At 36.7% G+C, this 12,784-nt stretch overlaps 2 protein-coding genes across 2 annotated transcripts; both read left to right on the top strand.

The window, feature by feature from the left end:
• The first annotated feature begins 1,487 nt into the window (after positions 1-1,487).
• Positions 1,488-2,501, top strand: LOC129922572 (neuropeptides capa receptor-like). Its single transcript, XM_056009218.1, has one exon. The coding sequence runs from the start codon at positions 1,488-1,490 to the stop codon at positions 2,499-2,501; it is 1,014 nt and encodes a 337-aa protein (XP_055865193.1).
• An 8,889-nt stretch (positions 2,502-11,390) lies between these two features.
• LOC129922571 (neuropeptides capa receptor-like) lies at positions 11,391-12,332 on the top strand. The gene has a single exon (XM_056009217.1). It carries the CDS (start codon positions 11,391-11,393, stop codon positions 12,330-12,332), a length of 942 nt encoding a protein of 313 aa, XP_055865192.1.
• Positions 12,333-12,784: the final 452 nt, after the last annotated feature.

Genomic DNA, 12,784 nt, shown 5'->3' with positions numbered 1-12,784 from the left:
TCTCGCTTGTGTAAGAATTCTTTCCCTTTCAGAAACCAGTTCTTGTTATATGTGCACTGTTAATAAAGGCAGGCTGACTTCTGAGAAGGATTTCTCCTCTGTCATTAGGAAAAAGATTTCTGTGGTTATGAATAAATATAAACGTTTATGAATTGTATGTGGGTCAGATAATGGCCATAGATCACAAGGTCTGAAAGGGATACTTTACTTTTTTGTTTAATCAAACCTAGTGCATCATATTTAAAAATGTCAAAATGGATATAAATTAAAAAAATTAATAAATATAAAGTTAGCTTATAATGAATAAGTTAGAATAAATCAATTGTTAAACGCATTGCACGTCTCAATTTATCATTTCTGAACTTCACTACTAGATTCAAATTCTGAAAGATAATTGTATATTATTATATATGGAATTCGTCTGTTTTACCTACGCTGTCTCTTTACCTAAAATACAAAAATCCTTTTACTTAAGACAAATAAATACAATGTATTCTCGGTGTTCTCTTGTTAGCATAATTTAATTTCTTTTTATACTGTATTGTTGGTCAACTATTATTTCGGAGCTTGGAGTATAGTATTAACTCGTGAGATCAATATATAGTTCAGTAATAGTCGCTCATAAATAGCTTCCAAATAATAAGCATGTATTATTTCTTGAAAATCTATAAATGTTGCCGAACAAACGGCCCGCAAGTCATATCTGGCCCTCTCTTAGCAGCGCCACCTGGCGGCACGAGACTTCAACCGACTAAAATAATGCAGCCACGGAGACTTCGTTCCGCCGGACTCCATTACTTTTGGTGGGCATGCTATCTGTAACACTCGTGCCAGACACAGTATTGCCCCATGCCGAGAAAAAATAACTACAGTTAGTCATCGGTCTGCTGATGCGTTCCATTCTTTTCAGTTGATTAATAAGACTAACTTACCTAATCCTGTGAACTCCCAGGGGAGCATTGGGCTGCAACCACACCTCTCCACCGAACTCGGTTCTGAGCCGCTTTCTTCTTGAATTATGAGACACTATGAGGAAAATAAAAGTCCAAGTTAATGATCAAATTTACACTAATTCTGGAAGTGAAACATTTTGTTGATATTTTAATTTCTTTTAATGAAATGTTGTTTTTGTTTTTTTAAGTGATAGATTTTTTTAATGGTCGTCCTTAGTTGACCAATTTTCCTTTGTGCCTGACTCAAGTTTTCCTTTATAGGGTGACTTTGTCCTACAAGGGCAGCAACTAAATAATTACAGCTTTGCTTATCTATATGCGAAAGTTTGGTTTGAGATTATGTAGTTCTCTGCTTTAGTGACATCTACAGCTGTAAAAAGGTGTAATAACTATTCACCAGCCAAAATTGATATTTGGCTAATTAAAAACAGATATATTTTGAACCAGTTCACAATTGTTACATATTTGTGTAAAAAAACCTCTATAAACATCACCTGTAATATATTTTAATAAAACAACATTCCATTTCAAATGATGAATAACTCACTCGCATCGTCAAGACTAAAACAAGTTCTAATCATTGATCCAATATTGATCGAAGTTATCTTGACTGTTAATTTTACAATCTTGACTGAAGCTATTGGAATCGTTGGCATTGTGGGTAATGTCATTAGCATACTCAACTTCAGAAAACAAGGCTACAAAGATGGTGTCAACGTGACTTTAACTGCGCTGGCGGTCAGTGATCTAGGTATGCTTATCACTCATCAGGTAATTCTACAAATCTATAACCCTTGGCTGGATGAGTCCAGCCTGGTCATGCTGAAACCACAAATGCTTCTTTTTGTAATCTACGTGAATGATTTTTTTAACAGAGTCAGCGGGTTTGTTACAGCCTGTGCCGCCTTCGAGCGCTGCCTCTGTGTGGTGCTTCCCATGAAGGTGAAACTTGTCATGACACGACGTGTCGCTACGGTGGTAAACATCTCCATCTTCGTCGCTTTGATTGGTTACGTCATTCTGCCAAACAGTCTTGTCTACGTAGGCTCAAAATATTTGCCAAATTTTAATCGAACCTTTGCTTATGTTTACTATACAGAGAACAGAGAGGCGGTCATGAACATCTACTATCTTGTCAATGCGTTATTTTTTCCCAACCTCACCATACTGATGTTAATGGTGTTTACTGTCATCCTGATTACGAAACTGAAATCCAACTCTGAATGGAGACACAGGGTTTCGAACCCACAGTCTCGCGGAAAGAACTCGGTGAACTACAAAGAAAGAAACGCCATAGCCATGCTTGCGACAATGTCTGGCATATACATCATCTGCTTAATCCCACGTTCGGCCTTGCTTTTGGCTGATGGACTATTTGAGGAGATGAAAGTCGGAGGCATCTACTTTGACCTGAACAAACTTGTGTACTCTTTTCTTATTCTTTTCGAGGCTATCAACTGTAGCGTGAATTCCTTCATTTACTTTAAGATGAGTTCGAAATATAGAGAAGTATTTTATCAGATGTGTCTTGGGTGGAGCAAGAAATAAACGAACAATTCTGTAATATTATTCTTGTGTTTTGAATACTAAGATACTAGTTCAAAACACAAATACTGCACCTCGACGTAACATAAATGGCCAACCACTATAAGTTGTTGATCACTTTGGCTATCTTGGCCTCATTATATCCAACAATGCTCTACTGAATAAAGACATTAACAGCAGGATAGCCAAAGCAAGGGGCACCATGTCACGGTTGTACAAAAAAGTGTGGGGCAATATATTGCTGACTAACAATACTAAAGCCTTAGTCTACCGGACCTGTGTGATGAGCACTTTGCTATTCGGAAGTGAGAATTGGTCAACCTACTTATAGCAGGTTTTCCACATCCGATGCCTAAGGCGGATCTTCAAAATAAAGTGGGAAGATAAGATAACCAATGAGGTAGTGCTACGAAGAGCAGGATGCCAGGACATACGCTCTGTTATCAGCAGCAGACGCCTTGGCTGGCTTTGCCTCGTTCGTAGAATGCCAGTAGGTTGACTTCAACAGGACATCCTGTATGACGATCTATTAGAAGGCAGGAGAGACGCTGGTTGCCCACTTTTACGTTATGCGGATGTATGCAAACGCGACATGAAGGTCTTCAAAATCGACACTGGCAACTGGGAAGAGGTGGCACTGGATAGATCTACATGGAGAGAGAGCATAAAGGAAGGGTCACGGATTGCAGATGCCATACACAACAGAAGCAGAAAGAAGGCTGAAAATGCAACGGCGCCTGGTGATCACATATGCCCAACCTGTTATCGCAGCTGTGTATCAAGGATTGGCCTCTTTAGTCACACAAGAAGTTGCAAAGGGAAAAGATCTTCTCTCGAGACGTAAAATGCCAGAAGTTTTGAATACCACTTTGTGGTGAGGTAATTTTCGCTTAAATAGTGTTAAAAAAACAAAACCGAAGCCACATTTTTTATTCCGAGAACTTCTTTTTCTTCTTCCTCGTTCTCATTATTATGTCTATAGGGCAGACGATATAAAGGTCATTGTGATAGTAAGTGTATGTGTTTTACGTGGCTAGTAGTGCTGTGTGTGTGTGCCTGTGTATGACCAGTTGACCTTCATTGTACATGGTTGAGTGAACAGCAAAGAAGGTGTGTAAGTGAGGACTGTGTGTAAAAGAGGGTCAGATTCAGAACAAGTGGCTGGAGTAAAGAAGACTAATAAAATCAATGTATTATTTGAGACACTTGATGCTTTAGTGCAGGGGTGGGCAACCTTTTTGTATCGAGGGCAGCATTTTCATAAAATTTGGGAATGGCGGGCCGCATATGTATATACAATTTAGAAAGATAATCTAGCTAACTGTATAGAATGTCTTTTAATTCAAATATCTACTCTGTATTAAATTCACGTATCTTTTTTCCACACTCCACGTTAAGGAATTACAACAAGAGTTAGCAATTTTTTAAATCAATTTTACGATTTTTTTTTTAAATTGCTGTCGTCTTTTTATATAAAAATATCCCCACAAATACACAGTTGTACTTAATGTGCAGTATTTTACTTTTTACACTCGTGCATAATGTTCCGGAACTGTGGAACTAGCTTACTAGTTGTTACCCTTGTGACTGCTGTCAAATTACAGTCATTCAAATAGACCAGTGATTATACTTGTTTAGTTTCCACAAAAAAAAGAAGTTTGTTCACTGAATGAGACAATATATGTTCCGGCAGTTAAATGTCTGTACGAGCGAAACTTGCCCTTGTGTAGAATTATCAGAGAGTGCTGACCATGTCCTTCAATGGTGCATACTAAATCAAGCGACCCGAACAAGACTCTAGCCCCAAAGCCCTCCCATAGAACCAAAACTATTCGGAGAACTGTCTGATTTGGAGACCACTGCGCGGTTCATCTCAGATATAGGATTACTGATCTGAACCCTCCACCATGTAAAATGAGAACTGAGAAGAAGAAGAAGAACAGATGTATGTGTACCCAAATAGTGTGAACACCAGCACATTTTTTTAAAAGTGCTGAAATACAGCTTCTGGCACCCATAAGACTCCCGTGGAAGTACTGTCTGAGGCTTCTCTTTGCTAGGAGTTATGTCATCTGGAGCTGAATCAGCTTCTGTGCTAAATGGTGAACTGATGGTATTGAAAACTGGTTCTAGACGTCTTAAAATTTGCTTTTATAAATTGCAAGATTAAGGAATCTAAGTCTTCTACTTTTAATCACTAGAAAATGACAAAACCTTTTTTCTTTTGCTAGCTTGTAGAAATGGGAAAGCCTTGTTTGAAAAAAATTTAATATGCATTTAAATTTCCTATGCAAAAAGGCCCATTGCAATTGTAATTATGAAACACATGAATTCTGTCTTCATTAGAAATATTGGTAACAAGGTCACAGTCAATGTCCTTCAAGTAACATAATTTCTTCCTTGAGATTTTATATTGTTCTTATTTGCCTTGCCCATGCTAAGATAGCGGATACATTGGACTATTTTGTTCCTAAATCGGAACGACTTGTGGTTAACAACACTAACTCTTATAAGTTAAATTACTATGTCATAGCTGGCAATAATATATTAAAATTTTATGCAGCTTTGTGCAAACTTTCCTGTTTAGAGTTTATGGTTGGGATATTTTTTAATAAAAAAAAAAAACAACTGTTTTACTCAGTCAAAGATCGAGCTCCATCAGCTGTTACACTTGCCATCTTGTTCCAAGCATACCCAACATTCAACACAGTTCTTCATAGCATTGAATTAATACTGATCAGAGATTGTGTTTTGAATTCAGTGTATTGATGTATAAAAAATAAGCATAATCTTCGTTTACTTGACATTTTTTATAATGAGACAGTTTCTATAATTTATATAGATATTATTTTTAATATATTTGCATTTTTATATGTAGATACTTTGGGCACACCTGATTTCTGTAGGTGTCGGCGGGCCGCATAAAACACTCTGGCGGGCCGCATGTGGCCCGCGGTCCGTAATTTGCCCACCCTGTCCTTTAGTGTGACTATTACAGTCATCTGTTTCTGTGGCCTACGGTTAACAAAGGTGTCATGTGGCCAGCACAATGACCAACCGCTTTTAATTTTTCCCAACAAATGTCAGGTACCCATTAGAGCTGGGTGCACTCAGAGGCTCCCAAAGATCTCGAAATAAAAATCCTAGACCAGGAATCGAACCCAGGACATCCGAATTGAAAGCCAAGCGCTTTACCACTCGGGCTCCGCCCCTCCTCTGTATTTATAAGACAATATATAGTAGGAACAGAATAACAAAATCACCCTCTGAGATTCCAAAGAGGTGATGGGGGGAGGGCACTGGTACGTTAATGGTTTGGTTAAAAAGTATTATTTTATTCTAACCACCTTAATTTCAACAACAATCGTATAACAAAAAGTACATAACAAAATCTGTTGTATGGTACATATATAGCAGAACATCAAGACAACATAGAATTTCTGCTACACAACATTCTATAGAACATTTCCCACAACCAAATATTCGCTTAAAATAAATACATAAATATCGCGCTATAATGGCGTAAAAACTTTTAATGTAGATTTGATGAGAACATAGTGATATGGATTTCTATTGAAACGAAAAACACCTTGCAACAATCATATTAAAAGAACCAATACCTGTTTTGTATCTTATAATTGGTGTTATAAAAAAACAAAATATTGAAACACTTAAATAGGTAAAGGAATACAACTAAATTAAATATTAGTCGTCCCGGGACTTCTTGGAGGAAAAAATAAACGCCAGACCAGACACACTGGTAAGCATAATCATATTTAGATTATATATAGACCTCTGAACTTCTTATGAGCTTACTGCAATGCTGCTTGGCCTCAGTCTTGCGTTGACGACAAATTAACATCTGGAAATCGCACCGGTCTGTCCACGTGTGGAGGCTCCTCTACTACTGATTTAGGGAAAGCGGCCATAGTAATAAAGTTCCTTAGGACCCTTCAGCTTGTATATAATGGCATGGGACCTAATGACTTAGTGATGTACAGGAACTTTTTTTTTCGTTGATTAGCCCACCTTGTTGACATAAAAACAGCTACAATATGAATTCAAGCTTGTCGACTGTTAAACGCTCCAACAAAAACATATATGCTATTTGGAACCTTTAAGCTTCCATAGGAAATAAAGACAGAGCCTTCCAAAAAATTCCCAATGTCAAGGACCTCGTTCGTGTACGTACTTGTATCCACAACAAGAGGACAATGGACAATCTATTGACCTTCAGGTTTGGACAGTTTCGGAACAATGTTAACCTTAATTGTTGTGTCAACCTGGAACTTGTGTTGTTGGCAATGTAATTTCTTCTACTGAATAAACAAAACAAAAAGACTGAGATTGTAAATATCTGGACATAAAAAAAAGAGATCTAGAGGGCTCATCTGTTGCTATGGCCAGCGGTTAACGAGAGTGTCACGCCAGCACAACGGCCAACCGCCTTTATTTTCCCCAACTAATGTCAGGCTCACATAAGATTTAGAGTCAAGGACGCCCTGGAAATTGTAAATGTAGAATTTAAATCCCTTTTTCGGTATTAAACAAAATAATTCATTTCAAATAATTTATTGACAAATGGGTTAATTTTTTTTTATTGATTCATGCATTCTTTGGTACAATAAACATATTTTCAAAGTTTCAACTTTATCCTGGAATGGGTATAGTAGAAATAACATGTACAGTTATCTACTGGGAAAAAACTCCATATATTTAGCCCATATATCTTATTACTGAAGTATTTATTTTCATTGTTGGCATCAAACAAAATAATTAACTACTATTAATTGTTTTAATAATAGTTAATTTCTTTTATTGATTCATGTTTTTCTATTTAAACTAAAAATTGTGCAAAATTTCGACTAGATCCGAGAATGATTGGGTGAAATAATCTAAGGGTGATATAATCTTTGTAAAAATATTGATTAATTTTGATTTGTTATATATAAGATTAGGGAGGTTCGGTGGCCGAGCGGTAAAGCGCTTGGCTTCCGAACCAGAGATCGCTTTTCGAATCCTGGCGAACAATGGGATTTTTAATTTCGGGATCTTCGGGCGCCTCTGAGTCCAGCCAGCTCTAATGGGTACCTGACATTAGTTGGGGAAAAGTAAAGGTCGTTGGTCGTTGTGCTGGCCACATGACACCCTCGTTAACCGTGGGCCACAGAAACAGATGGCCTTTACATCATCTGCCCTATAGACCACAAGTTCTGAAAGGGGAACTATACTTTACTTTACTATATATAAGATTAAATGTAAAGCTTAAATTGTAAAGACATAAAGAAAAAGCTGTAAATGTAAAATGTTTAAAATGTTGATCACAACGTCACTTGGGGTACCACAAATGATCTGCTGGCGTTTTCTTTTTTCAATTCCTTATTTTTTTTTTTTTGCCTTTGATAGAATCTAGTGACAGACCCATCAATTCTTTTATGGTGTCTTCCCATTGATGTCTCAGTCTGCCTCTTCTTCTCATGCCTTGTACTTTTCCTTGTAGTAAAGTTCTTGAGACCTCAGAGGACTTTGTGATACGGTCACCAAGTTTCAGATTGCATTGTTGGCAGGTCATCGTGAGGCAAAATCGCCAACAATGATCGGATTATGAAGGGTATTAAAAGAGGTTTTGAGTTTAACAAAAAAATGTTTTAGTATATTTTTTTTGTTGTTTTTTTTTCACAATAACAACAATGTTAACAAAAATGAGCTTTTTTTTCGTTTTAATTTTTTTTTTCATTAAATATTGTGTTGAAAAATTAAATTTAATATATTTAACAAAAATATTTCAGTAAATGTTGAATACATTCAACCGATATGATTGGCAGATCTATTAAGATAAATTTTATTCTTGTGAGAGAATGCATCATTTCACCTTACCCACACACTGGTCAATGACGCGGAGGACGTAATCATTTTCTTTTTTGAAGTAACGTCTGTATTATATAAGATAAGAAAAGATAAGAATCAAAACTGTAAAAAAAAAATACAAAACTATTTTATGATACACATTCAACAAAACATCATGACAATGTAAAATTTCCGTCAAACAATATTCTACATAATATTCCTGGCAAATAAATGTTTCATACAGATAGATAACATGTGTTGCTCTATATTTATGTAAAAACATCTGATCTAGATTCAGTGAGTACTCGTCAATCTGGATCTTTATTATGACAAGCTTACCATTCATTATCATTACCTAAAAGCTATTAAAAATACTTTTATCTGTAAAAATTTTATCATTTAATAACCCGATTCATTTGAAAGCTAATGAGCCCTTTTATGTTTGATGCATTATTTCAATATAGCACGATTACATTTTAGTACAGAGATAAAAATTGTGTACTATTAAAGACAAATGTCTAAAAAAAAACAAGACAAACCCCTTGCTAAGGTGTGTGTTATGTTTGTGTGTGTTTTGTAGGTCATATGGGAAGGGAGTATTTATTGTTGGTTGTAGAGAGGGAGAGAGCATTAATTTAATATTAGTCTTGTAGAATGATGCAACATTTTTGCGGCACGGTCATAGGCTTATGTAAGCCAGACGACTCCAGAGAGCTATAATGTAAAGACGGGATTTTGAGTTACCCCCCTTGTTATGGAATGTGTGTGTGTGTGTGTGTGTTTTGTTGGTAATATGGGAAAGGAGTATTTATTGTTGGCTGTAGAGATAGAGAGAGAGAGCATTAATTTAATGTTAATCTTTTAGAATAATGAAAGATAAGCGGCGCTTTCTTAAAATGTGTTAAGTACGGCCAGATGACACCAGGATGTCAGAGTGTAAAGACGTGGTTTTTTAGCTAGATTTGTTCAAATATCAGTTTATTTCATTTCATCTCAAATTTGTTTACATTGTAATGAATGTTTTATTTAGTTTTTATTTATTTGTTTAAAGTTCTTTTTTGTTATTCCAGGATTTATTAATTAAATTATAATACGATTAGTGTTGTTTAGCTGTTTAACAGTAGTTTGGTGCTATAAGTCACCAACGTCAACAACACCTTTCAACTAAAAGTTTCAAGGAAAGAGGAATAGAGGACGATCCAGAAATACATGGCGTCGACATTTGATTGCAAATGTCAAACAGAAGAGCTAAATGTAGGGACAGTTGCAGAGACTTGCCTAAAACAAAGACTCCTTGAAAAACCTGATTAGTGACTATTTCAGAGACCATAGTCACAGATGTGAAGAGACGCCTTGAGGAACCTGATTAGTGGCCATACCAGCGACCACAGTCACAGATGTGAAGAGACGCCTTGAGGAACCTGATTAGTAGCTATACCAGAGACCACTGTCACAGATGTGAAGAGATCCTTTGAGGAACCTGGTTGGTGGCTATAACAGAAAACAACAGTCACAGATGTGCCTTGAGGAACCTGATTTGTGATTATACCAGGGACCACAGTCACAGATGTGATGAGACGCCTTGAGGAACCTGGTTGGTGGCTATGCCAGAGACCACAGTCACAGATGTGAAGAGACGCCTTGAGGAAGCTGTTTAATGGCTATGCCACTATTGAAAGAATTCTTTCCCTTTCAGTTATTGTTATGTACATTCAATCAATAAAGGCAGGCTGACTTCTGGGAAACATCGCTCCCTTGTCATTAGAAAAACGATTTCTTTTGTTATGAATAAATACATATCCGAGCTTTGCATTATATTATAATATGAAAAAAATCTCAAAGGGGATATGAAATATATTAAAAATATATAATACAAAGTTAGCTTATAATGTATATGAATAAAATATTATACGCATCTCACGTCTTAATTTTGTGTCTCTGAATTTTGCTACTGTTTTCAAACTCTGAACGATAATCGTATATTATTATATGCTATTTTTTGCTGTATAGCTATAGAGGGTGATTACAACAATGTATGTAATAAACCTTTACTTTATACTGGCATATAAAGTTTATTCTCGGTGTACTTTAATTTGCATAATTTTCCTTTATACTATATTGTTAGACAGTTATTATTGCGAGGATAGTATCAACTCGTGAGATCGACATCCATTTCTCCTAAATAATAAGTACGTATTATTTCTCTTAAGACTATAAGTGATGCCAAACAAACGGCCCGCGAGTCATATCCGACCTCTCTAGGCAGTGTCACCTGGCTGCAGGAGACTCAACCGACTAAAATAATGCAGCCACAAAGACTTCGTTTCGCCGGACTCCATTATTTTTGGTGGGCATGCTGTCAGTAACACTCGTACCAGACACAGTATTGCCCCATACCGAGAAAAAAAAGCTACTGTTAGTCATCGTATTATTCTTTTCAGTTGATTAATAAAACTGACTTACGTAATTCTGTGAACTCATAGGGAAGCATAAGGCTGCAACCACAACTATCTACTGAACTTGGATCTGAGCAGCTTTCTTCTTAAATAATAAGACACTTTAAGTTTATGATCGCTATCATATTCAAACTAATAAGTAAATATTTAAATTTCTTTTAATAAAATTTTGTTTTTTTAAAAAGATGGATTTTTAAATGGCCGTCTACAGTTGACATTTTTCTTAGTGCCTGACTCAGGTTCTTCTTATAAAGGGTGACTTTGTTTAACATGAGCAGTAACTAAACAAATACTAATTAAGTTATTTATATACCTAAGTTTGGTTAAAGATTATGTATCTCTCTGGTTAAATGATGTAAACAGCTGTAAAAACAATTCGCCAAAATAAAAATTAGCCTACTGAAAAGCGAATATATTTTTTTGAACTAGTACAAAAATTGTTATATAATCGTTTGAAAAAAATTCTCTTGACAACAACTGTAATATAATTTAATAAAACAACATTCCATTTCATACGATGAATAACACACTCGCATCGTCAAGACTAAAACAAGTTCTAATCATCGATCCAATATTGATAAAAGTGATCATGACTGTCAATTTTACAATCTTGTCTGAAGCTATTGGCATTGTAGGCATTGTGGGTAATGTCATTAACATACTCAATTTCAGAAAACAAGGCTACAAAGATGGTGTCAACGTGACTTTAACCGCGCTGGCGGTCAGTGATCTAGGTATGCTTATCACTCATCAGGTCATTCTACAAATCTATAACCCTTGGCTGGACGAGTCGAGCCTGGTCATGCTGAAACCACACATGCTTCTTTTTGTAATCTACGTGGATGATTTTTTTAACAGAGTCAGCGGGTTTGTTACTGCTTGTGCCGCATTCGAGCGATGTCTCTGTGTGGTGCTTCCCATGAAGGTGAAACTTCTCATGACACGGCGTGTGGCTACAGTGGTAAACATCTCCATCTTCGTCGCTTTGATCGCTTACGTCATTCTGCCAAACAGTCTTGTTTATGTGGGCTCAAAATATTTGCCGGATTATAATCGAACCTTTGCCTATGTCTACTATAGGGAGAACAGAGAGGCGGTCATGAACATCTACTATCTTGTCAATGCGTTATTTTTCCCTAACCTAACCATGCTGATGTTAATGGTGTTTACAGCCATCCTGATTTCGAAACTGAAATCCAATTCTGAATGGAGACACAGGGTTTCGAACCCACAGTCTCGCGGAAAGAGTTCGTTGAACTACAAAGAAAGAAATGCCATAGCCATGCTTGCGACAATGTCTGGCATATACATCGTCTGCTTGATCCCACGTTCGGCCTTGCTTTTGGCTGATGGACTATTTGAAGAGATGAAAGTCGGAGGTATCTACTTTGACCTGAACAAGCTGGTTCATTCTTTTCTTATTCTTTTCGAGGCTATCAACTGTAGCGTGAATTCCATCATTTACTTCAAGATGAGCTCGAAATATAGACAAGTATTTTATCAGATGTGTCTTTGGTGGAAAAAGAGTTAAACGAACAATACCGTGATATGCTTCTTGTGTTTTGAATACTAAGATACTAGTTCAGAACACAAATACTGCACCTCGAGGTAACATAAATGGCCAACCACTAGAAATTGTTGATCACTTTTGCTATCTTGGCCTCATTATATCCAACAATGCTCTACAGAATAAAGACATTAACAGCAGGATAGCCAAAGCAAGGGGCACCATGTCACGGTTGTACAAAAAGTGTGGGACAACCTATTGCCGACTAACAATACTAAAGTATTAGTCTACCGGACCTGTGTGATGAGCACTTTGCTATACGGAAGTGAGAATTGGTCAACCTACTTATAGCAGGTTTTCCACATCCGATGCCTAAGGCGGATCTTCAAAATAAGGTGGCAAGATAAGATAACCAATAGGGAAGTGCTACGAAGAGCAGGGTGCCAGGACATCCGCTCTGTTATCAGCAGCAGACG

Source organism: Biomphalaria glabrata, chromosome 13, assembly GCF_947242115.1.
Source record: "Biomphalaria glabrata chromosome 13, xgBioGlab47.1, whole genome shotgun sequence".
Classification (NCBI taxonomy): Eukaryota; Metazoa; Mollusca; class Gastropoda; family Planorbidae; genus Biomphalaria; species Biomphalaria glabrata.
Note: the sequence above shows the minus strand (reverse complement) of the source record. Positions and strands in the feature narration are given on the sequence as shown.